The sequence below is a fragment of the Heterodontus francisci genome, chromosome 8, assembly GCF_036365525.1.
Source record: "Heterodontus francisci isolate sHetFra1 chromosome 8, sHetFra1.hap1, whole genome shotgun sequence".
In the NCBI taxonomy this organism is placed as follows: Eukaryota; Metazoa; Chordata; class Chondrichthyes; order Heterodontiformes; family Heterodontidae; genus Heterodontus; species Heterodontus francisci.
The window spans coordinates 37,797,951-37,824,969 of record NC_090378.1 but is presented as its reverse complement, the minus strand read 5'-3'; the positions used below and the strand labels follow the sequence as shown (position 1 = coordinate 37,824,969).

Sequence of the window (27,019 nt, the reverse complement as noted above, 5' to 3'; positions counted from 1 at the left end):
TGGCCGCTTCAAGGACTTCTGTGTTGGAGATATAGTCCTGCCACCTGATGCCAAGTATTCTCCGAAGGCAGCGAAGATGGAATGAATTGAGACGTCGCTCTTGGCTGGCATACGTTGTCCAGGCCATTATGGCTTTATTAACCTGCACTGTTACATTTAACACTTGTATATCTGTGCCCAGGAGATTCCTTTGAGCGCTATCCCACTTAGACGACTTCCCAAGGGTTAGGTGGCCTCCTTATTCATCCTACTAAAATGCACCACCCCAAATTTATTTCCAGCTTAATTAAGTCCACAGTATAAATTTCATTTCTTCTGCTAGCTGTCAGTTTATAAAATGCTGCAATTGCTTTAATTCAGAATCAGTGTACTGGTTCTAGAACAAAAATCCAAGGTTTGATCTCAAGTCCTATTTAGTGATTGAATAGAAATAGCACACGAGCAAAGACGAATACATCTGTGCTACGTTTGTTAAATGGATACCATACCAGTAAAATGTCACAAATAAAACATGCATTTGAGTTAAGTTTTCCAGTCAAGCAACTGAAGTAACGACTTAAAAAAGGGAGCTTCAACTTTAGAGGTATCAAGCACAAGATAAAATACAATTTGTGCACTATCAAAGTTTTAGCAACTCCAGCCCAAAAATTAAACTGGCACCATTTTTATCACTACTTTATGAAATAACTTTAATAAAAGGGAATTGTCTGAAACACACATTATGCTGCTAAAATCCTTTAATCTAAAAAAAAAACACACCATTTTAACTTGAAAGATTAAGTAAAATAATCATGATGAGGGGGAAAATTTGGCAAGAAGCCCATGAAGCCAGGGTCCAAATCTTACGTACAAAGTCTTAAATTTTAAATAAATTTATCTTAAAAGGAGCACTATTACTCACTGCAAAGCTGGATTATGAACAAGCTATTCCTGGAAAAAAGGTCAACACCAAACAAGCCTTCATGGTGAAAGGTATGCTACCAATAAGTCTTTTAACAGCCTTACATATCTTTTATTTATTTTTTTATTTAGAGATACAGCACTGAAACAGGCCCTTCGGCCCACCAAGTCTGTGCCGACCAACAACCACCCATTTATACTAACCCTGCAATAATCCCATATTCCCTATCACCTATCTACACTAGGGGCAATTTACAATGGCCAATTTACCTATCAACCTGCAAGTCTTTGGCTGTGGGAGGAAACTGGAGCACCCGGCGAAAACCCACACGGTCACGGAGAACTTTTAGGAGAATAAAATCCAATAGTCATTCTCATCTCTCCCACGAGAAAGTTTCAAGTGAGAGCCTAGCATTAGTAATATTTAAACACCAATTCCAAAACTAATTTAAACTGGAATACCTGTACACTTCGTCATTGGTAACAAAATCATCCAAGGCATAGTCGAATCTGAAGGGCTGGTTATCCAGGTATTTGGTGAGATCAACCTTCATCTTTGGCTCATGTACCAGAACTACATTTTTGCTGGAAACTGTAATGACATCAATCTCTCTTTTTGCCTTTTCTGTGGAAGCGAAAGTACAAAATTAAGGCTGAACGTTAAGAGTTTAATTTAAGAAATTACATCCGATTCCAGGTTAGCTAATTTAAGCTAGATGCTCAATATACTTTTGGATTGCACTGACTAGAATAGCCTACCAAAATTCTCCAGTATTTAGTGACAGATCATGGTCAGAGATTGAAAAGAAAAGTTACTTTATTTCTTCAAAAATATGTGTTACATTCAATGCAACAAGGATTTGAAACTTTTCACCCACAGCTCATTAAATTTTCCTTTCCTCAATTATACAAGATGACGATACAAGTCTTGATCAGGCATTTCTGTTCAGAGGAAAGCCTTTTTATCCGATAGTGGCATCTTGCCAATGAAAAATGAGTTTAATCTAGATTACTTAAATGATTTTTATGCCAGTTAGTCTCACCTCCTTTGACTTAAATGGAATAACTGATGCTATAATATGGCCAAATAAATTACTGCGCCATATGCTACTGGGAAATAATCAGGTGAGTGGGTAAGAACAGTTGCATTTGGCACTGGTAGATGATCAGCAATATTCCACTGCACACTATAGCTTAACAAATTGCTACTTTAGCAATTTCAATTAAAGCTCAAACTTTAAAAAAAATAACAAAGGTCAGCAGGATTTCAAAAGGAAGGTCATGTTATTGAATTCTTTGAAGGAGTAACAAAGCAGACAAGGGTATTACAATGGATGCAATATAAATGGACTTTCAAAAGGACTTGGATAAGGGTACCACATCGTAGACTCATGACTAAAGTTAGAACATCTGGAGTCAAATAGCAGAATGGATAGCAAACTGGCTGCAAAACTGAAAGAAGCGTGCAACAGTTACAAAGGTATTTACTCAGACTGGTGGATGATGGGAAATTGTGGCCGGGATTTTATCTGGCTGATGGAGCTCTCACCGGTGGTCGAGATCCCCGCGTCACCTTGTCTGGGGAAGGCCCACCAAATCGCGGTAGAGGTCAGCAGCTCTTTAACAGAGCAGCGCCACTGTGGAAGTGGTGACTGCTTGTACAGGACTCAATGGAAGCACTGGCCCCAGGATGGGTGGGGTTTTTGCAGGGGTGGTTGGGGGGGTCCTCTCAGCACCTCCCCCAATGCCAGGTCCCTTGTTCAGGCACTAAGTGCCTTTTAAGAAGAGAGACACCACCCTCCACCCCAAAGCTGGCAAACAACCTGCGCAGGTTTGCTTGGCATGCTCTCCATGTGGCAACAAGCCTGCCCACCACTGGGCCAATTCCAGCAGCAGCTAGATGAGGCCCTTAAATTGGGCATGAATTGGGGGAAGAGAAAAATCAAGACACTTGGATAGGTTAGTTCATTAAGGAGAGCCAGCATGGATTTGTAAAAGGATATCATGCTTGACTAAAAGGATGTGATAAATGGACACTTTGATAATAATGATCTGATTGGGCATAGTCAACATGGATTTATGAATGGGGAATCATGTTTGACAAACCTGTTGAAGTTTCTTGTGGATGTTAACAGAATTGATAAAGGGGAGTCAGTGGACTTGGTATACTTGGATTTTCAGAAGGCTTTTGATAAAGTCCCTCACAGGAAGTTGGTTAGCAAAAATAAAGCACATGGGATAGGAGGTAATATACTGGCATGGATTAAGGACTGGATAACAGGGAGAAAGCAGAGTAAGGATAAAAAGGTTATTCTCACGTTGGCAAGCTGTGACTAGTGGGGTACTTCAAGGATCAGTACTTGGGCCCCAGCTTTTCACAATATATATCAATGATTTGGATGTGGGGACCAAATGTAATATTTCCAAGTTCGCAGATGACAGAAAACTTGGTGGGAATGTGTATTGTGAGGAAGATGCAAAGCGGCTTCAAGGGGATTTGGACAGACTTAGTGAATGGGCAAGAACATGGCAGATGGAATATGTGGAAAAATCCACTTTGGTAGGAGGAACAGATGTGCAGACTATTACGTAAATGGTAAGAGATTAGAAAGTGTAGATGTACAAAGGGACCTGGGTGTCCTCATCAATAAGTCATTGAAAGCTCACATGCAGGACCAGCAAGCAATCAGGAAGGCTGATGGTATGTTAGCCTTTATCGCAAGAGGATTTGAGTACAGGAGTGGCAAAATCTTGCCTCAATTGTACAGAACCTTGGTTAGACCACACCTGGAGTACTGTGTGCAGTTTTGGTCCCCTTACCTTAGGAAGGATATTATTGCCATAGAGGAGTACAACAAAAGGTTCACCAGAACTGTTCCTGGGATGGTGGGACTGTCCTATGAAGAGAGATTGGGAAAACTGGGCCTGTATTCTCTAGAGTTTTGAAGAATGAGGGTTAATCTCATTGAAACCTACAAAATACTTAACGGATAGACAGGGTATATGCAGGCAAGATGTTTCCCCGGTTGGGGAGTTTAGAACCAGGGGACACGATTTCAAAATAAGAGGGATGGCATTTAGGACTGAGATGAGGAGAAATTACTTTACACAGCGCGTTGTGAATTTTTGGAATTCTCTACCCCAGCTCAGTCATTGAGTATGTTTAAAGTAGAGATTGACAGATTTCTAAATATCAATGACAAAGGGATTATGGGGATAGTGTGGGAAAAAGGCATTGAAGTGGATGATCAGTCATGATCGTAATGAATGGCAGAGCAGGCTCAATGGGCTGAATGGCCTACTCCTTCTCCTATTTTGTGATGAAGTAATAGAAGGTTGATAAAGGGAATGCAGTGGATGCTATTTATATGGATTTAAAAAAAGCATTTGATAAAGGTACCACACAAAAGGCTCATTGAATGAAAGTCAGTATCTAATTGGATAAAAAAAAACTGGCTGAAGGACAGCAAACAGCGAGTCATAGCAAATAGTTGTTTTTCACATTAGAGGATGGTGTTCCCCAAGCGTCAGTGCGAAGACCATTGCTTTTTTTTGCTACATATAAATGACTTGGATCTTGAAATAGAGTAGAATCTCAAAACCTTGAGGTGTGGCAAACAGCGAGAATGATATGAACTGTCTGCAACAGGACATAGATAGGCTAACAGAATGCAGAACAGGGCGGCACAGTGGTTAGCACCGCAGCCTCACAGCTCCAGCGACCCGGGTTCAATTCTGGGTACTGCCTGTGTGGAGTTTGCAAGTTCGCCCTGTGTCTGCGTGGGTTTCCTCTGGGTGCTCCGGTTCCCTCCCACAGCCAAAAGACTTGCAGGTTGATAGGGAAATTGGCCATTATAAATTGCCCCTAGGCCTGGACAACGTATGTCAGCCAAGAGCGACGTCTCAATTCATTCCATCTTCGCTGCCTCCGGAGAATACTTGGCATCAGGTGGCAGGACCGTATCTCCAACACAGAAGTCCTCGAGGCGGCCAACATCCCCAGCTTATACACACTACTGAGTCAGCGGCGCTTGAGATGGCAGGATCCCCAAAGACACATTGTACAGTGTGCTCGCCACTGGTATCAGACCCACCGGCCATCCATGTCTCTGCTTTAAAGACGTCTGCAAACGCAACATGAAATCCTGTGACATTGATCGTAAGTCGTGGGAGTCAGTTGTCAGCGTTCGCCAGAGCTGGCGGGCAGCCATAAAGGCGGGGCTAAAGTGTGGTGAGTCGAAGAGACTTAGCAGTTGGCAGGAAAAAAGACAGAGGCGCAAGGGGAGAGCCAACTGTGTAACAGCCCCGACAAACAAATTTCTCTGCAGCACCTGTGGAAGAGCCGGTCACTCTAGAATTGGCCTTTATAGCCACTCCAGGCGCTGCTTCACAAATCACTGACCACCTCCAGGCGCTTATCCATTGTCTCTCGAGATAAGGATACCAAAGAAGAGGAGAGAAGAAGTATAGGTAGGTGGTAGGGGAATATAGGGACAGGTGAGGATGTGGTAGGAATATGGGATTAGTGTAGGTTTAGTATAAATGGGTGGTTAATGGTCGGCACAGACTCGGTGGGCCGAAGGGCCTGTTTCAGTGCTGTATCTCTAAATCAAATCAAAAAAATCAGAGTGGGCAGAGAGGTGCCAGATAGAATTTAACACTGACAAGTGTGAGGTGATGTGTTTTTGCTGAAGGAACAGGGAGAAGGAGTAAATACTTAATGGCACACTTCTAAAAAGTGTGCAGGAATAGAAGCACCTGGGGGTGCACGTGTATTGATCTTTGAAGGTGGCAGGACATATTGAGAGAGTGGTTAGTAAAGCATATGGGATCTTGGGCTTCATAAATAGAGGCATTGCATACAAAAACAGGGAAGTTATGCTCAACATTTATAAAAGCTCTGGTTATGCCCCAACTGGAGTAGTGTGTCCAGGTTCTTGAGAGGGTGCCAAGGAGATTTACTAGAATGGTTCCAGGGATGGAGGATTTTAGTTACAGGGTTAGGTTGAAAATGATGGGGTTGTTCTTTTTAGAACAAAGGAAATTAAGGGAAGATTTAAGAGGTGTACAAGATCAGGAGAGGCTTAGATAAGTTAGACAAGGAAAAAACTTCCCATTAACTAATGGTACAAAGACTAGTGGACACAGATTGAAGGTTATGGGCAAGAGATGCAGAGGGAATATGAGGAAGAACTGTTTTATGCAGCGGACAGTAATGACCTGGAACTCTGTTTCCACTTCCACCCTTATGGGCAATCAATGACTTCACAAGGAAATTGGATAGCCACTTGAAGGAAATAAGCTTGCAGGGCTATGGGGGAAAAAAAAAGCGAGGAAGGGAGTGGGATTGAGTGGATAGCTCTGTGGAGAGCCAGCATGGACATGATGGGCCAAACAGTCTCCTTTTGTGCCATAAATAACTGACTCTAATTAGGGGTATAGTCAATATTGAGGAAGAGACAAAATACAAGATGACATTAACAAACTTAGAGTGGACATATAAAGTGGCAAATGAATTTGAGATTAGACAAGTGAGAGGTGCTCCATCTGGTAGGAGGAACAGAGGCCACCTACCCCTTGGAAAATAAATGTCCAAATGGGACAGAGGCACAAAGGAATGTAGAGGTACAGATTCACAGATCATTAACACAAATTGACCAAGCCATTAAAAAAACGCAAGCAAAAACATTGTGGTTTATTTCTCAAGAGATAAAACTCAAAAGCAGAGAAGTAACATTAGAAATATATATAGAACCTTAGGCCACTTCAAAACCACAGTTCTGATTTCCAGATTACAAAAAAAGATATAGAAGCACAGAAGAAAGTGCAAAAAAAATTATACGTATCTCAGAACTGAGAAGGTACAACTATCAGGAAAGATTAACACAGGCTGGAGGCTCCTTTCTCTAGAAAAGATGGAGTGGCAAGCTGATACAGGTCTTTAAAATTATGAAGGGGTTTGATAGGGTAGAAATAGGAGATGCTTTTACTTCTGGTGAGTAGAAAAGTAGACACTAATAAATCCAATAAGGAATTTAGGAGAGACTTCTTTATTCAGTGTTGAGAATGTTCAGTTCACTACTACATGAACTGGCTAAGGCAATTAGCATAGATGAACTTAAAAGGGAATCTAGGCAAGAACGTAAGGGAGAAAGGAATAAAATTGATATGGAATTGATCGGGGTGAAGTGAGGTAAGATGGGAAAAGGCTTGTGTGAAGCATGAACCTGTTGGGCCAAATGGTTCATTTATGTACTGTAAAATTCTGTGCAATTCTAGATAATTGAAAGCAGCTATACCAAATTTGCACAACACTGCAATATTCACCACACCCAAACAAACATCGGACCCAAAAAAAAATGTCTGCCTGCACAGGTGAATACTTGATATAGAAAATGCATGAAAACGAATACATAACAATGTCATACTACATAGTGGGTTTCTTTCTTTCTTTTTTCTTTTGGGCCTCCTTATCTCGAGAGACAATGGATACGCGCCTGGAGGTGGTCAGTGGTTTGTGAAGCAGCGCCTGGAGTGGCTATAAAGGCCAATTCTGGAGTGACAGGCTCTTCCACAGGTGCTGCAGAGAAATTTGTTTGTTGGGGCACAGTTGGCTCTCCCCTTGCGCCTCTGTCTTTTTTCCTGCCAACTACTAAGTCTCTTCGACTCACCACAATTTAGCCCTGTCTTTATGGCTGCCCGCCAGCTCTGGCGAATGCTGGCAACTGACTCCCACGACTTGTGATCAATGTCACACGATTTCATGTCGCGTTTGCAGACGTCTTTATAGCGGAGACATGGACGGCCGGTGGGTCTGATACCAGTGGCGAGCTCGCTGTACAATGTGTCTTTGGGGATCCTGCCATCTTCCATGCGGCTCACATGGCCAAGCCATCTCAAGCGCCGCTGACTCAGTAGTGTGTATAAGCTGGGGGTGTTGGCCGCTTCAAGGACTTCTGTGTTGGAGATATAGTCCTGCCACCTGATGCCAAGTATTCTCCGAAGGCAGCGAAGATGGAATGAATTGAGACGTCGCTCTTGGCTGGCATACGTTGTCCAGGCCTTGCTGCCATAGAGCAAGGTACTGAGGACACAGGCCTGATACACTCGGACTTTTGTGTTCCGTGTCAGTGCGCCATTTTCCCACACTCTCTTGGCCAGTCTGGACATAGCAGTGGAAGCCTTACCCATGCGCTTGTTGATTTCTGCATCTAGAGACAGGTTACTGGTGATAGTTGAGCCTAGGTAGGTGAACTCTTGAACCACTTCCAGAGCGTGGTCGCCAATATTGATGGATGGAGCATTTCTGACATCCTGCCCCATGATGTTCGTTTTCTTGAGGCTGATGGTTAGGCCAAATTCATTGCAGGCAGACGCAAACCTGTCGATGAGACTCTGCAGGCATTCTTCAGTGTGAGATGTTAAAGCAGCATCGTCAGCAAAGAGGAGTTCTCTGATGAGGACTTTCCGTACTTTGGACTTCGCTCTTAGACGGGCAAGGTTGAACAACCTGCCCCCTGATCTTGTGGAGGAAAATTCCTTCTTCAGAGGATTTGAACGCATGTGAAAGCAGCAGGGAGAAGAAAATCCCAAAAAGTGTGGGTGCGAGAACACAGCCCTGTTTCACACCACTCAGGATAGGAAAGGGCTCTGATGAGGAGCCACCATGTTGAATTGTGCCTTTCATATTGTCATGGAATGAGGTGATGATACTTAGTAGCTTTGGTGGACATCCGATCTTTTCTAGTAGTCTGAAGAGACCACGTCTGCTGACGAGGTCAAAGGCTTTGGTGAGATCAATGAAAGCAATGTAGAGGGGCATCTGTTGTTCACAGCATTTCTCCTGTATCTGACGAAGGGAGAACAGCATGTCAATAGTCGATCTCTCTGCACGAAAGCCACACTGTGCCTCAGGGTAGACGCGCTCGGCCAGCTTCTGGAGCCTGTTCAGAGCGACTCGAGCAAAGACTTTCCCCACTATGCTGAGCAGGGAGATTCCACGGTAGTTGTTGCAGTCACCGCGGTCACCTTTGTTTTTATAGAGGGTGATGATGTTGGCATCGCGCATGTCCTGGGGTACTGCTCCCTCGTCCCAGCACAGGCATAGCAGTTCATGTAGTGCTGAGAGTATAGCAGGCTTGGCACTCTTGATTATTTCAGGGGTAATGCTGTCCTTCCCAGGGGCTTTTCCGCTGGCTAGGGAATCAATGGCATCACTGAGTTCTGATTTGGTTGGCTGTATGTCCAGCTCATCCATGACTGGTAGAGGCTGGGCTGCATTGAGGGCAGTCTCAGTGACAGCATTCTCCCTGGAGTACAGTTCTAGGTAGTGCTCAACCCAGCGGTCCATCTGTTTGCGTTGGTCAGTGATTATGTCCCCTGATTTAGACTCGAGGGGGGCGATCTTCTTGATGGTTGGCCCAAGAGCTCTCTTCATGCCATCATACATTCCTCTGATGTTTCCGGTGTCTGAGGCCAGCTGAATATGACTGCATAGGTGTTGCCAGTAGTCGTTTGCGCAACGCCTAGCTGTTCTTTGTGCAGTACTTCTGGCTGCTTTAAGTGCTGCGGATGTTAAATCGCTGGGGGCTTTCTTGTAGTTCAAAAGTGCAATGCGCTTAGCGGCTATGACAGGTTCCAGCTCTTCATTATGAGATTGAAACCAGTCTGCATTTCTCTTCGCACTTTTGCCGTAGGTGGTCAAAGCTGACTCATAGATGGCGTCTCTGATGTGGGCCCACTTGGTCTCAGCATCCCCTGTGGGAGTGTTTTGAAGGGCTGTTACAAGTGAATTTAGAAATTTTTGTAACAGCTGTGGGTGAGAAATTCTGCTCGTGTTGATGCGCGGGTGGCCCTTCTGCTTGGAATGATGCAACTTCTTTGGTCTGAGTCTAACCTTGCTGCACACCAGGGAGTGGTCGGTGTCGCAGTCCGCACTGTGGAAGCTGCGTGTGATTTGAACACTGTTTAAGGCGGCTCGCCTTGTGACAATGAGGTCTAGCTGGTGCCAACGACGTGATCTTGGGTGCCTCCATGAAACCTGGTGACAGGGTTTAGTGTGAAAGAACGAGTTGGTGATGCAGAGGTTATGATAGGTACACAACTCAAGCAGTCTCTGCCCATTCTCATTCATCCTTCCAACGCCATAGCGCCCAAGGCAGGAGGGCCATGAGTCATGGTCGGCCCCAACCCTGGCATTAAAGTCCCCCAGCAGGAATAGGTGTTCGGTGTTGGGGATGCTGCTAATGATGTTATGGAGTTGTTCATAGAACTGGTCTTTAGCTTCAGGTGGGGAGCAGAATGTTGGAGCATAGATGCTGAGTAGGTGTACTGGACCAGAGGTGGTGAGCAGTCGGATGGACAGTATGCGTTCCGAGCCATTTGAGGGAGGCTCTATCATGCTGAGCAAGGAGTTTCTGATGGCGAAGCCCACTCCATGCTGTCTTGGTTCTTCAGGATCCCTGCCCTGCCAAAAGAAGGTGTAGTCTTGCTCTGCTAGAGAGCCACTCGCGGGGAGGTGAGTCTCCTGAAGTGCTGCAATGTCCACATTGAATCTACTGAGCTCGTTGTTAATGATGGCGGTCTTCCGAGAATCGTTGATTTGTGTAAGGTCTTCCGACAGGCCAGGACACATAGTTCTGACGTTCCAGCTTGCAAAGCGAAGGGCTGGTACCTTCTTTCCTTTTTTCATGTTGTTTGGTGCGGTGTATCAGTCCACCTTTCGGGCAATGACCCTGAGCTCCAAGCACCCATTGAAGCAGGCAGACTGTGGCGGGACAGAACCTTATTGACCGGGGGCTGCCCGGTTTGAGGCGGGCGGTAGCTGTCCAGTGAGGTGCAATGACCTCTCCCACCGACAAAGGCAACCCGTGGCGCCCAGTTTCTACGCCAATTTATCTGGACTTATAACCCGTAACTGCTGCCTTCCGTGTTGTTTTAGTCGCTGTGAGGCAACTATGGAGTGACCTCTCCATGGCGCATGCCTGGGCAAATTTATGGAGGTTGAGAGTTGCCCAGTCGTCAAAACCCCCCTCTCGGCCTTTCTGGTGGGGTCCAAAGGAGTGCAGGACACGACGTTTGGCACCAGTATGGCTGCAGGAACTGCCAGAAACATGCCAAAGGTGACACATGACCGCCTACGGGGTTCTGCTCCGGATTTTCTGTTAGGGTTTACTCCCTTAGCCTTGGTCTCTCCCGAGACGCCCACAAGGCAGTGGGGTTGTTGGGGCCCCTACACAGGTGTAGGATGGTGCCGGTGGGAGGAGGGGATGCAAGGGGGAGGGGTAGAGGGAGGGGGTGGGGGGGGGTGCAGGGGAAGGGGGTGCGGGGTGAAGATGGTGCGAGGGGGGGGGGCGGGTGGAAGGGGGGGTGGAATCTGGTGCAGGTAATAAGCCATTTCCTCAGTGCCCACCATCGACGTCCGGAAAGCTCATCCACGTCCTTCGGGAGGTGAAGCATCATTTGGCAGACTTAGAGGTGATTACATTTGCTAAGGGTTTTTTTTTGCAGTGGTTTAAATAAAGGCATGCAGCATTGCCGACAGTGCGCTGCAGATGCTCTCCGAGCCATCTCCCGCGGGCGCTTTGAAGTTGCGGCCGGGGGGGGCCGTTCGTGGATGTTTTGGGTGTTCGGGGCACCTTTTCACAGGACTTCTCTCGGGTCCCGCAGCTCCTTCTACACCTCAATGGACTTACCGCATGCCGTGGCTGCAGACACTCTGGACTGTGAAGACAGCAGGATCGGAGATTAAAGTATCGGCAGCTGAGCTCGTCAGTTTCATCCGGATCAATTTCATTGAGAAAACAAAGAGCAGGTGTGGCTGGGGGAGGGCAGTGGGCCCAGGTAACATACACTAAACTAACTGTTAACTTTTAGATAGGGCTAAAATGAACTGATTTAAAGAGCCAGGGGAATTTAAACAGTTTAAGAGGGCAGATTGGGGGAGAAAACGTTAGGGATGGGAGCAGATGGCCATGGATAGAGTTGAACAGCAAGGGAGCTTCCTAGGGAGCTTCCAGCCCAGGAGCCATCTTGAAAGGTAGTGGGTAGCGTGTAGACATAGTAAGTAAAGTACATCTTCGGTTGAAGATTACTAATTTACCCACAGAAAAGATACAGAACATATCATGGCATAGGCCCTTCTCCATGACATTCAGGGTACGGGTGAACACAGTTTTGTCAAACTACAAATTTTTAGTGTCCTAGGCCCAAACATCTTCAGCTGCTTCAGCAATGACCTTCCCTCCATCAGAAGAGGGGATGTTTGCTCGTGATTCCACAGCTTTCAGTACAATTCATAACCCCTCACACTGATGCAGTCTGTATCCGCATACAGCAAGACCTGGACAGCATTTAGGCTTGAGCCAGTAAGTGGCAAGTAACATTCATGCCACACAAGTGGCAGGCAATGACCATCGCCAACAGACAGAATCTAATCACCTTCCCATGGCATTCAATGGCATTACCACTGACCAGAAACTTGTCTGATCCAGCCATATAAATATTACGGCTACAAGGGCTGGTCAGAGGCTGAAGATTCAGCAGCGAGTATCTCACCTCCTGAATCCCCAAAGTCTGTCCACCAACCACAAGACCTGAGTCAGGCATGGGATGGAATACACCCCACTTACCTGGATGGGTGCAGCTCCAATAACACTCAAGAAGCTCAATACCATCCAGGAAAAGCAGCCCGCTTGATCAGCGCCCCATTCATCAACTTAAACATTAATTCACTCCACCATTGCTGCACAATGGCAGCAGCATATGCCATCTACAAGAGACACTGCAGCAATTTTCCAAGGTTCCTTCGACAGCACCTTCCAAACCTGCAACCTCTGTCACCTAGAAGGACAAAGGCAGCAGACGCGCAGGGAACACCATCACATGCAAAGTTCCAAGCCACACACCACTCTGAATTAGAAATATATTGCCGTTCCTTCATTGTCACTGGGTCAAAATCCTGGAACTCACTCCCCAACAGCCTTGAGTGTGTACCTACAACACAAGGACTGTAGCAATTCAAGGAGGTGGCTCACCACCCCCACCTCAAGGGCAATAGATGCTGGCCTTGGCAGCAACATTCACATCCCATTAATAAAAAAAAAAAATTAGATCTAAATTTTTTAATTCATTCATGGGATGTGGGTGTCACTGGCTAGGCCAGCATTTATTACCCATTCCTAATTGCCCTGGAGAAGGTGGTGGTGAGCTGCCTCTTGAACCGCTGCAGCTCTTGTGGTATGTACAACAACAGCGCTGTTAAGAGTGTTCCAGGATCTTGACCCAGCAGGATCTTGACCCAGCCACAGTGAAGGAATGGCGATATAATTCCAAGTCAGGATGATGTGTGGCTTGGAGGGGAACTTGCAGGTGGTGTTTCCACGCACCAGCTGCCCTTGTCCTTCTAGGTGGTAGAGTTCATAGGTTTGGAAGGTATTGTTGAAGGAGCCTTGGTAAGTTGCCACAGCACATATTGTAGACAGTACACACTGCTGCCAATGTGCCAGATTGGTGAAGGAAGTGAATGTTGAAGGTGGTTGATAGGGTGCCAATCAAGTGGGCTGCTTTGCCCTGGATGGTGTCTAACATCTTCAGTGTTGGAGCTGCACCCTTCCAGGCAAGAGGAGAGTATTCCATCACACTCCTGACTTGGGCCTTGCAGATGGTAGACAGGTATTGGGAAGACAGGTGGTGAGTTACTCTTTGCAGAATTTCCAGCCTCTGACCTGCTCTTGTAGCCACAGTATTTATGCAGCTGGTCTAGTTCAGTTTCTGGTCAATGGTAGACCCCTGGATGTTGATAGCGGGGAATTTAGCGATGGTAACTCCATTCAACATCAAGGGTAGATGGTTAGATCCTCTTTTGTTGGAAATGGTCATTACCAGGCACTTGTGTGGTGTGAATGTTACTTGCCACTTATCAGCCCAAGCCTGGATGTTGTCCAGGTCTTGCTGTGTGTGGATACTCGCTGCTTCAGTGAGGAGTTGCAAATAGTGAACATTGTGCAATCATCAGCAGACATCCCCACTTCTGATCTTATGATGGAGGGAAGGTGATTGATGAAGCAGCTGAAGATGGTTAGGCCTAGGACAGTATCCTGAGGAACTCTTGCAGTGATCTCCTAGTCCGGAGATGATTGACCAACAACCACAGCCATCTTTCTTTGTGCTAGGTATGACTTCAACCAGTGGAAAGGCCCCCCTCCCCCTAACCAATTCCCATTGACTCCAGTTTCACTAAGGGTTCCTTGATGCCATACTCTGTCAAATGCTGCATTGATGTCAAGGGCATTCATTCTCACTTCACCTCTTGAATTCAGCTCTTTTGTCCATGTTGGGACCAAGGCTGTAATGAGGTCAGGAGCGGAGCGGGCCTGGTGGAACCCGAACAGAGCGTCAGTGAATAGTCTTTTACTGAGCAACTGCTGCTTGATAGCACTGTCGACGACCACTTTCATCACTTTGCTGATGATCAAGAGTCGACTGATAGGGCAGTAATTGGCAGAGTTGGATTTGCCCTGCTTTTGTGTACAGGACATATATAATGCTCTATAAATTGTTAATTTAGAGAGTGTTCCCTTAATTACCATGACTGGATGACTGAAATCTGTATCTCAGCTTGATTTTACTTGAAACAAGCAAGGATTTGCCATGCAAATTTGTTGGACACGTTTAGTTTTTAATTGCTGAAACCAATTGGAAGATTTCTCTCCTGCTAAAGTACCATGAAAGATTACTCTGGTTCTTTAAAAGTGCTGGTTCCATTACCTAAAGGGACTGAGCGGTGACAGCAGCTCAGAATTTTACATGCAAGAGTTGCAAACTAGTGCATCACGATCCAGTATATGGAAGGGAGGATGTTAACTGCCTGCTCATACTTGAAGTATCAGTTCAAAATTACTAATCTCCACATGGTGAAACAATGCACCAAATCTTACTGGAATGGTGCATGCCAACACTTTTACTGCACCCTTCAGCTTGAATACAATTTGTTACAAGTATGCACTGATCATGGGGCAATGAGGCATCTGGAACCTTAATGAACAAGACCAACAGTCTATCTGCTTAACCAATGTAATTTCAGGATTAAGAAACAGGAACAATAGAGCAAGAAGAGAGAGAGGGTGAGAGAGAGAGAGAGAGATGAAAAGACTGGATTAAAAAGAGAGACAAACAAAATTTTAAAAAAAACTTGTTCCTGCATGCAGTAAATACACTGTAAATGAGATTCAGTTTAATTTGCTTCCTTTGATCTGAGAGAGATTGATACTTGTTAATGCAATGGCAATCAATCACATTGTTAAAATGATACCATTACTGTTAAGCACAGGCCCCAATTTTCTTCTGAAAAAAGTTTAATGAGCAATTAACATACAAATTCAGGTCAGTTCTTAAAAATAAAAGAATGGCCTAGAGTGAGGTGCCATTTATGCAAGGCAAATGGCATAAATTGACTCAAGTTATGGAGATTCGCAACTCAACATATCTGCTCTTCCCCCAGACTTGCTGGCTGATGCGCATGTTAATAATGGTACACATTGTGAACTTGGTGTTATTTTTCCTAGTATGATTTGGTCTAATTAGACTGCTTCCTAATGACAACCACCTCTGGAGTAATGGCAGGTGTTGATCAGGGAGATTATTGAAATCAAAATGGGGAAAAGCAAAAATCATTCTGAAACTACAATAATGCAATTTCTTGTGCAAGTAGATAGATCATACTGCAGATTGACTTTTGACATTTTTGGTTTCTGCTTATTACTATAAATTGCTGAAAGAGGCACATGGGGCAGAAACTGGACTCAATTCCACTCTTCCTCTGTCCCATATACAAAAAGGCTGAGGAACTATACATTTTGTGCTCTTCAAACACCACAGGCATAGCACAGTGCTGCAAAGATGTAAGAAAATTCTATAATTCAGCAGTTATGTCTGACAACACACCTTTTTTGCTGAGTGGTCGTTTTCGGACACAGACACATATTTTGTGCAGCTCAATCTGAAAGAGTTGAAAGGTAATTTAAATGATAAATCCACTCCACTGTTAAGCTAGTGCAGCAAAATCTTGTGTGTTGTAATGTTATTTCCATTATTTATTTATCTTGATTACAATGAAATTTCCAGTTCTGGAATGGAATCAAAATCACACATCACCATATGAAACCAAGTATAAATGAAACAGGGCAGCTGTCTGCACCACAGTGGTACCCACTTTGAACTGCAGAAAGGTCACTGTTGAAAAAGGTCAGCTTCCAGAAATTCCAATACTTTAAAAATCAGCCTGAAACTAGCACTGTGCAATTTCTAGAAAGTTACATGATTAACAAGTCAGATCAAAAGCAACACCAAAAGTACTGGTCTTCCCACAGCAGAAATTCATAGGTTTGCCTGCATCACCTCTATACACAAAATTAAGAATTCGTGCAGAATTTTGCTTCGAGAGACAATACTTTTTTTTTAAAAAAAAGCAAACTGAACCATAGCTTATCCTGATCAAAATGCACTTGAGTTAAACAGCTGTATAATATTAGAGTCATAGAGTCAGAATTATACAGCACAGAAACAGGCCACTCGGCCCATCGTGCCCGTGCTAGCCATCAAGCACCTAACTAATCTAATCCCATTTTCTAGCACTTGGCCTGTAGCCTTGTATGCTATGTCGTTTCAAGTGTTCATCTAAATACTTCTTAAATGTTGTGAGGGTCCCTGCCTCTACCACTTCTTCAGGCAGTGCGTTCTAGATTCCAACCACCCTCTGGGTGAAATTTTTTTTCCTCAAATCCCCTCTAAACCTCCTGCACCTTACCTTAAATTTATGTCCCCTGGTTACTGACCCCACCGCTAAGGGAAAAGGTTTCTTCCTATCTAACCTATCAATGCCCCTCATAATTTTGTCTCCCTCAATCATATCTCCCCTCAGCCTTCTCTGCTCTAGAGAAAACAACTCTAACCTTTTCAGTGTCTCTTCATAGCTGAAATGCTCCAGCCCAGACAACATCCTAGTGAATCTCCTCTGCACCCTCTCCAGTGCAATCACATCCTTCCTATAGTGTGATGCCCAGAACTGTACACAGTACTCCAGCTATGGCCTAACTGTCGTTTTATACAGCTCCATTATAACCTCCCTGCTCTTATATTCTATGCCTCGGCTAATAAAGGCAAGTATCCCATATGCCTTCCTAACCACCTTATCTACCTGTGCTGCTGCCTTCAGTGATCTATGGACAAGTACACCAAGGTCCCTCTGACCCTCTGTACTTCCTAGGGTCCTACCATCCATTGTATATTCCCTTGCCTTGTTGGTCCTCCCAAAATGCATCACCTCACACTTTTCCGGATTAAATTCCACTTGCCACAGCTAGGCCCATCTAGATCGTCCTGTAATCGAAGGCTTTCTTCCTCACTATTTACGACACCACCAATTTCATGTCATCTGCGAACCTACTGATCATACCTCCTACATTCACATCTAAAATCATTAATGTACACTACAAACAGCAAGGGTCCCAGCACGGATCCCTGCGGTACACCACTGGTCACAGGCTTCCACTCGCAAAAACAACCCTCGACCATCACCCTCTGCCTCCTGCCACTAAGCCAATTTTGGATCCAATTTGCCAAATTGCCCTGGATCCCGTGGGCTCTTACCTTCTTAACCAATCTCCCATGCGGGACCTTATCAAAAGCTTTACTGAAGTCCATATAGACTACATCAACTGCTTTACCCTCATCTACAGTCACCGCCTCGAAAAATTCAATCAAGTTAGTCAGTCACGATCTTCCCTTGACAAAGCCATGCTGACTATCCCGGATTAATCCCTGCCTCTCCAAGTGGGGATTAATCCTGTCCCTCCAGAATTTTTTTTCCAATAGTTTCCCAACCACTGATGTTAGACTCACCGGCCTGCAATTACCTGGTTTATCCCTGCTACCCTTCTTAAATAATGGTACCACATTCGCTGTCCTCCAATCCTTTGGTACCTCTCCTGTGGTCAGAACATTTGAAAATGTGTCAGAGCCCTTGCAATCTCCTCCCTTGCCTCACATAACCTGGGATACATCTCATCCGGGCCTGGGGATTCATCCACTTTTAAGCCCGCTAAAACAGCTAATACTTCCTCCCTTTCAATGCTAATATGTTCAAGTAGATCACAAACCCCCTCTCTGATCTCTACACCTACATAGTCATTCTCCACAGTGAAAACAGATGAAAAGTAATCATTTAAAACCTCACCCATGTCCTCCGGCTCCACACACACATTGCCACTTTGGTCCCGAATGGGCCCTACTCTTTCCCTGGTTATCCTCTTGCCCTTAATATACTTATAAAACGCCTTAGGATTTTCCTTTATCTTGCCCGCCAGTGTTTTTTCATGTCCCCTCTTCGCTCTCCTAATTAATTTTTTAAGTACTCCCCTACACTTTCTATACTCAACTAATGCCTCTGGTGTTTTCATCACTCTGAATCTGCCATAAGCCTCTATATCCCTTGACATCTTGGTCCTACCCTTCACCATATTGTTTTGTTTAAATTGAATTAATTCAACAAAACCCAGAGGATAACACCAATTCAAAACAAAAACACAGTTTACATGTGCAAGCATAGTTTCCCATCCTTACTTATCCAGAGATTCTCTTTTCGACTAAACTCAACTAGCTTACCTATAATTTAAAGATTGAAAGGCATTGGCACAGGAACAAAATCTCACTTCTGATTTTCACTAATAAGCACAAGTGCAGGAATCTTAAGCTTGAAAAGTCAAGCAATGGGATGTTTTACATAGTTATGAAGAATGTTTTTACAATTTAAAAACAAAATTGATTGCTAAACACTTTTGAAACTTGAATTAATTCATTAAAAGATTACTTTTAGTAAGAAGTGACCAGTGATCCTAAAATCAAAACAAGAGCAAATTGGATGGCCGGGTGGGGCAGTGGTACTACAGGAGGAGTCCAGCAATACATGCTAAACAAGAGAAACAGAAAACAAAAGCACTGAATTGCAACTCAACATCCTACAGACAAGCTTTCAATTGTGAATAAAGTTGTGAAAAAAAAGCTGCAGGTCTACCTGGAGCCAAAAATAAAGATGTTAAGCACTCAATGAGCAGCCAGGTTCATTACAGTAGGTCTCTTATTTTGCCTCAAGGTTAGCACACTCTCATCCCCATTTTGAATAGGCTTCACTCATTAAGCTTACTGTCAAGCGTACTATATTTCACTATTAGTTGCAGAAGGGCACTTCTCCCCTCCAGAGTACAATGTGAATGATGCAAGATTATTACTCACAGGGTCTGTAGTAGAGAGATGTTGATAACAGTCTAAAGTAGCTCTGAATTCTGCAATCATCTTCATGAATTCCCAGTTTGGATTGGCTGTGTCATAGTCCTGCAATAATTTAGAAACACTATACTGAAGCCTATACTTTGTAGTAGATACTAAAATGGTTTAATTTATTTGTAAACAAAAGTAGACTGATTTAACCATTTCTAAAATAGGTGTACAATCCACATTAGGTGATGTGCAAATTAGGCAGTGAAGTGAAAGAGCTGGAAAAAAAAAAGTGCACTACTAAATCAGTGCTAGAACAGAGGCACAAATTTACAGGAAACCTTTGTTGTCAAGAGAATGGCTTTCAATTTCATTTGGCAGCTAATACTGGCCACCTTTAGCCATTAGAAGCCAGCTTTGTATGCATTATTTCACGATTGAAGTCAGAGCCAACCATGGTGCAGTTTTAATCCAGTCACATATGGGACTGGTAAACCTCAAAAATCTCTTGCAGTCACCCATTGGCCATGTAGGTGAAGGACCAAGACTGCCCAATATGATTGGTGGACGATATTTAGACTTGAACTGAGATAGACATAATTATGATGCCTGGATTCCAGATTTTTGAATCAGGAAGGAAGAAATGGGAAAGAGGGTTGTGGTGGAGTGGGGGTGGATTAAAAAAAAAAGCACCAAACTAAAGACAATTTCCTGATGTGCTACATCCAGTCCTACAAGGTAAGTCATGAAAGATTCACTTGTGTCGTCAACTGGGATATTGTGCAGCTTATGCACTGCTCCAGGAAGAGGATGAGAAAACACACGCACACACAGACCTTAATATCACAGTGCTACCCAAAAATGCATTCCCAAATGATGATAGGCAAACATATGCCCAACACACCCTTTTGCTGTTAAAAAATAATTTCACACTTCTGGAATCCAAACAGAAACAGTTGCAAATGTTAGCGTAAGATTCTTAGTTCTAAAATTTAAAATGGATAACCTTCATCTAAACAAAACTAGCATTTGAATTGCTGATTCTTCAAAAAAAAACTAGAAAAACAATAAAACAGAACAATCGGGTCCACCACCGCCTTCTTCTTTGGCCTCCTCGTCTCGAGAGACAATGGATAAGCGCCTGGAGGTGGTCAGTGGTTTGTGAAGCAGCACCTGGAGTGGCTATAAAGGCCAATTCTAGAGTGACAGACTCTTCCACAGGTGCTGCAGATAAAATTGGTTGTTGGGGTTGTTACACAGTTGGCTCTCCCCTTGCGCTTCTGTCTTTTTTCTTGCCAACTGCTAAGTGTCTTTAACTCGCCACACTTTAGCCCTGCCTTTATGGCTGTCTGCCAGCTCTGGCGATCACACGCAACTGACTCCCACGACTTGTGATCAATGTCACAGGACTTGAACTCACGTTTGCAGACGTCTTTAAAGCAGAGACATGGATGGCCGGTGGGTCTGATACCAGTGACGAGCTCGCTGTACAATGTGTCCTTGGGGATCCTGCCATCTTCCATGCGGCTCACATGGCCAAGCCATCTCAAGCACCACTGGCTCAGCAAGGTGTATATACTGGGGATGTTAGCTGCCTTGAGGACTTCTGTGTTGGAGATACGGTCCTGCCACCTGATGCCAAGGATTCTCTGGAGGCAGCAACGATGGAATGAATTGAGACGTCGCTCTTGGCTGACATACGTTGTCCAGGCCTCGCTGCCGTAGAGCAAGTACACTCGGACTTTGTGTTTCATGTCAGTGCGCCATTTTCCCACACCCTGTTGGCCAGTCTGGACATAGCAGCGGACGCCTTTCCCGTGCGCTTGTTGATTTCTGCATCGAGAGACAGGTTGCTGGTGATAATTAAGCCTAGGTAGGTGAACTCTTGAACCACTTCCACATCGTGGTTGCCGACATTGATAGATGGAGCATTTCTGACGTCCTGTCCCATGATGTTCGTTTTTTGAGGCTGATGATTAGGCCAAATTCGTTGCAGGCAGCTGCAATCCTGTCGATGAGTCTCTGCAGACACTCTTCTGTGTGGGATGTTAATGCAGTGTCAGCAAACAGGAGTTCCCCGATGAGGACCTTCTGTACTTTGGTCTTCGCTCTTAGATGGGCAAGGTTGAACAACCTGCCACCTGATCTTGTGTGGAGGAAAATTCCTTCTTCTGAAGACTTGGACGCATGCGAGAGCAGCAGGGAGAAGACGATCCCAAACAGTGTAGGTGTGAGATCACAGCCCTGCTTCACGCCACTCAGGATAGGAAAGGGGTCTGATGAGGCACTGCTATGCTGAATTGTGCCTTTCATATTGTCATGGAATGAGGTGATGATACTTAGTAGCTTTGGTGGACATCCGATCTTTGCTAGTAGTCTGAAGAGACCACGTCTGCTGACGAGGGGTCAAAGACTTTGGTGAGATCGATGAAGGCAACATAGAGGGGCATCTGTTGTTTGTGGCATTTCTCCTGTAGCTGGCGAAGGGAGAACAGCATGACAATGGTGGATCTCTCTGCTCGAAAGCCACACTGTGCCTCAGGGTAGACATGCTCAGCCAGCTTCTGCAGCCTGTTTAAAACGACTTGAGTGAAGACTTTCCCCACTATGCTGAGCAGGAGATTCCATGGTAGTTGTTGCAGTCACCGCGGTCACCTTTGTTTTTATAGAGGGTGATGATATTGGCATCGCGCATGTCCTGTGGTACTTCCCCCTCATCCCAGCACAAGGAGAGCAGATCGTGGAGTGCTGAAAGTGTAGCAGGCTTGGCACTCTGATTATTTCAGGGGTAATGCCGTCCTTCCCAGGGGCTTTTCCACTGCTAGAGAATCAATGGCATCACCGAGTTCCGATTTTGTTGGCCGTTCATTCAGCTCATCCATGACTGGCAGAGACTGGGCTGCGTTGAGGGCGGTCTCTGACATTTTCACTGGAGTACAGTTCTAGGTAGTGCTCCACCCAGCGGTCCATTTGCTTGCGTTGGTCAGTGATCGTGTCCCCTGATTTAGACTTGAGAGGGGGCGATCTTCTTGATGGTTGGCCAAAAGCTCTCTTAATGCCATCGTACATTCCTCGGATGTTTCCGGTGTCGGAGGCCAGCTGAATACGACTGCATAGGTGTTGCCATTAGTCATTTGCGCAGCGCCTAGCTGTTCTTTGTGCAGCGCTTCTGGCTGCTTTAAGTGCTACGGATGTTAACTCGCTGGGGGCTTTCTTGTAGTTCAACAATGCAATGCGCTTAGCAGCTATGACAGGTTCCAGCTCTTCAAAGTGAGATTGAAACCTGTCTGTATTCTGCTTCACACGTTTGCCATAGGTGGTCATTGCTGAGTCATAGATGGCACCTCTGATGTGGGCCCACTTGGTCTCTGCATCCCCTGTAGGAGTGTTTTGAAGGGCTTTTTCAAGTGAATTTAGAAACTTATGCAACAACTGTGGATAAGAAATTCTGCTAGTGTTGATGCGCGGGCAGCCCTTCTGCTTGGAGTGATGCAGCTTCTTTGGTTTCAGTCTAACCTTGCTGCACACCAGGAGCGGTCGGTGTCGCAGTCTGCAATGTGGAAGCTGCGTGAGATTTGAATGCTGTTTAAAGAGGCTCGCCTTGCGATGATGAGGTCCAGTTGATGCCAACGATGTGATCTTGGTGCCTCCAAGAAACCTGGTGACAGGGTTTAGTATGAAAGAACGTTGGTGATGCAAAGGTTGTGATAGATAGACAACTCCAGCAGTCTCTCGTCATTCTCATTCATCCTTCCATTGCCATAGCGCCCAAGGCAGGAGGGCCATGAGTCATGGTCGCCCCCAACCCTGGCAATAAAGTCCCCCAGCAGGAACAAATGTTCGGTATTGGGAATGCTACTAATGATATTATGGAGTTCCTCTTGGAACTGGTCTTTAACTTCAGGTGGGGAGCAGAGTGTTGGAGCATAGATGCTGAGTAGGTGGACCAGAGGCGGTGAGCAGGATCCACCTAATATGGCATTTATTCAACTATGTCTCAATTTATTGTTTGAATGGGCTCCTACCTGTCCACGCTTTTCTCGTATTTCGTGTAACTGAGTTCGCCGATCTTCACGCTGTTTCCTCAGCTTTTCAGTTTCTCTTACACAGGTTGACTTTCTTCCTGCAAGACAATTTAAAAGTCTGTTCACTGCTAGATAAGTTACCAGTGACCTGAGCCAGTAGAAGTGTTCGGTTGACCTTCACAACATGCTTTTACTAATACTGACTGCATGCAAATCTCACTTTTCCAAGTACCATGTAATTGTGCAGTAGTGTTTTTTTTTTAAACCTATCACCCATCCTATCATCTCTCAATGTACAATGGCACCTAACACTCAAACAAATGAATCTGGCTGTGGAAGTTTATAGATACAGTATGCCTCTTGAACTTAAGGAATTTATTTGTCCTGCATAGTTGTTCCAAAAGATGTCTCTAAAAATTTCAGGACATCCAGCTGGGTTTTATTTGTGTTACAGCATTTATTGTAGAAAGCAATACTGTAGACATGCCATTATGTTCGAGAGTGACAGAACACTATAGTTTTATTGGCAAAGTCAACCACAATCCAAATATCATGCGAACAAAAATGTGCACCATTGCCGACATGGACTCAATGGGTTGAATGGCCTCCTTCTGTGCTGTAAATGACTAAGTAACCCATCCCCATTTCCAACATCATTTGGGATCACTTGACCAGCTTAATCCCACTGACCATTGCCATATTAAGACAATGTCAGGGCCATGATCAAAACTGATCTACCATCTCTTTTAACTACAGCATATTCAAGACTTAAGAAAGACACAAGGGCAAGCATTTTGTTAAGAAATTATGAAACAAGACTTACTGGGAGAAATAAACATTATTTATTCAAAAAGCTATAATATGACAGGCATTTTCACCTGCGACAAACCAACAGAGTAGAGTATGGAGAATTACAACAATCCTCAAGTGTTCATTTTGAAAGAAAAAGAGTCGGGCCCCTGATGTGCCCTTTACCTGTGGAAATGTTCTTGCAGTTTACAGGTTCTACTTCAGATGGTCTTGAATTTGGCACAATTTGCACCTCTAATGTGGCTTGTGTCCTTGAACGAGTCGAGCGTGGTACTTAAAGAGGATAAAGTGTTAAATTACAATCTTCCTGTTGCTCTTTAAAAATCATAAAAGTCAAATCAAATAATCCAGTGACCACTCATATTTAACAGTGAATAAGCAGCATGCAATATACAAGTGTTTTGACATAAAAATAAAAGGTCAACCAGAGTTACTACCAGATTACAGGGCATTGACAGTGGCATTTTCTGGCAAAAATCACCGGCTGCATTAAAAAGCAAGAGTCTAACCAGGATTTCTTTAAAAACTCATCCCTCAGTCATTTTAATAGGTTTTCAAATGCTTTTTTGTTGGGTATGTAGAGGATTAAAAATGATTCAACATGCAACCTTAACCATTTTAACATGGTACCAATTCTTTACATAGTTCTAAAAATATAAAAACAAATGCTGAAAATGCACATTTGCCAATATCTGAAAAATAAAGGATAGGTCGGTTTCTTTAGTTTTGATTACCTCTTCTATTTGAAGAAAATGAAGTCAAATCCCATTTTATTTCCAAACTGTAGCACCTGTTCCCAGCACTCCCTGCCACTTATCAATGCCACTGTAAGCTAGCCACCATTAAGGCGAGCAACTCAAATGTTCCTTTTCCACCAGCTCCCTCACTATTATGGGGAGATTTGTGCCCTCAATGCGTGCCATCTGAACACCTTACAACAGAAGCGATTCAACCCATGTCCTAAAGTTGCAGTGAAGCTAGATATCAATACAATGAAGTGAGCTAAAAACATGGAACTTCTCATGAGGTTTGAAGATACTGGCACTGCATTCCTCGTGGGTTGTTGTAGCTCTACCCCTCGACAGTTAGCCAAGAGCAGCATTAGCTACAGCTAAAAGAACTGACCACCTCCAACGATTCTTTAAATTGGGAAGAAGTGGAAGTGGAGGAGGAAGAAAAGTGCTCCCCTTGAAGAAAAAAAAACACTGAAAGTCTAGGTTCTTCGGGACTTGCCAGTGCACTAGATTTAGAATAGTACCTTACACCACAGTCCAGTCCAATGATGAAATCTATAGTGTACCAGATGCAAATTAAATGAGGCGTTCAAACAGTTAATGAGGACAGAAGCTCATTGAAACCACCAGATATATCACCTCTGCTCAGAATCATTGTTCTATAGGAGTGAGAGGGGGGGAAGAAAGAAAAAAAAAGAGAGAGCGAGAGAGAGAGAGAGGGGGGAAAGAGAGAGAGAGAAGGAGGGAGGGAGAGAGAGAGAGAGAGAGAGAGAGAGAGAGAGAAGGAGGGAGAGAGAGAGAGAGAGAGAGGAGGGAGAGAGAGAAAGAGAGAAGGAGGGAGAGAGAGAAAGAGAGAAGGAGGGAGAGAGAGAAAGAGAGAAGGAGGGAGAGAGAGAAAGAGAGAGAGAGAGAGAGAGAAGGAGGGAGAGAGAGAGAGAGAGAAGGAGGGAGAGAGAGAGAGAGAGAGAGAGAGAGAGAGAAGGAGGGAGGGAGAGAGAGAGAGAGAGAGAGAGAGAGAGAGAAGGAGGGAGAGTAAGAGAACAAACATCATTTACTAAATGGTGAGAGTAATGTTACCTGCAACGTCATCAGAATCAAGTACAGGTTCTGGAACATCAGTGTCAAATAAAAAGATAAAACAAGCTCCATTAGATTCCATGCATTAAGACTTCACTGGTTCTCCAACCCTTCTCCAAACCCCGTTTGCCTGCAGACAAATGGTCAGTTGGATTTCAATGTTTATTTTCATGTGGGTTGTAGCTTCCTTTAGGAAACCTCAATCATTTGACGTTGCTTCATGTGTAAATTGATTTTAGTTGTAAAATTGCAACAACATGGTCCAATAAAGTCACGACATATTCTCTTATGGTCTGCAAGAGATTAAAATTCAGGATCTAAATTTATTATTTGTGAACCTGGTCTTCAAATGTCAGCAGGCTATTCAACTACTAGGGAAGATAAAAAGGTAGACGTCACAGGTGAACCTAATCTGATGTCACTTGGCAACCACACTCACTCTTTTCATCACTGAACTGGGGTCAGGGGCAGGGTGGAGTAGGATTTTTTAAAAAAATTATTTATTTAGAGATACAGCACTGAAACAGGCCCTTCGGCCCACCGAGTCTGTGCCGACCATCAACCACCCATTTATCTTAATCCTACACTAATCCCATGTTCCCACCACATCCCCACCTTCCCTATACTCCCCTACCTATACTAGGGGCAATTTATAATGGCCAATTTACCTACCAACCTGCAAGTCTTTTGGCTGTGGGAGGAAACTGGAGCACCCGGTGAAAACCCACGCGGTCACAGGGAGAACTTGCAAACTCCGCACAGGCAGTACCCAGAATAGAACCCGGGTCGCTGGAGCTGTGAGGCTGCAGTGCTAACCACTGCGCCACTGGATTTGAATTGAAAAAGACTAGTATTTGCTGACACAGGTACTCACTGATCCATTGAGGAAGTTCCAACCAACACTAAAGAGGCATTTCTTTCTTTTACAAAAAAAAAGCTCCTTTGGTAAAGGTAGATTAAGAGTAAAAGTTTTAAATTGGGAAAAGGCCTATTTTACTAAGCAAATTGGACTGGAAGCAAACTACTTTAAAGTAAAAATCAGTGTCAGAGCAGTGTGAGGATTTCAAAGAGGAGATACAGGGTTCATAACAATTATGTCCCTGCCAAGAAAAAAAGGGTTGGACTCCCAAATCTAGAATCTTTTAGGTATCAAAGAGCGTACACGGAGTTGGATAAGGCAAAAAGGGAAAACATGTATCAGAT

At 44.4% G+C, this 27,019-nt stretch overlaps 1 protein-coding gene across 2 annotated transcripts in view; it reads right to left on the bottom strand.

Moving 5' to 3' along the window:
• The window catches only part of kif2c (kinesin family member 2C), a 104,627-nt gene that overhangs the window by 33,332 nt on the left and 44,276 nt on the right, over positions 1 to 27,019 (bottom strand). For both annotated transcript variants that reach the window (XM_068036390.1, XM_068036391.1), the window contains exons 5-9: positions 24,171 to 24,278; positions 23,196 to 23,293; positions 19,189 to 19,287; positions 15,844 to 15,898; positions 1,363 to 1,525 (exon numbers count right to left, since the gene is read on the bottom strand). In XM_068036390.1, the coding sequence (XP_067892491.1) occupies positions 1,363 to 1,525; positions 15,844 to 15,898; positions 19,189 to 19,287; positions 23,196 to 23,293; positions 24,171 to 24,278 (523 nt within the window). The remainder of the gene's footprint in view (positions 1 to 1,362; positions 1,526 to 15,843; positions 15,899 to 19,188; positions 19,288 to 23,195; positions 23,294 to 24,170; positions 24,279 to 27,019) is intronic.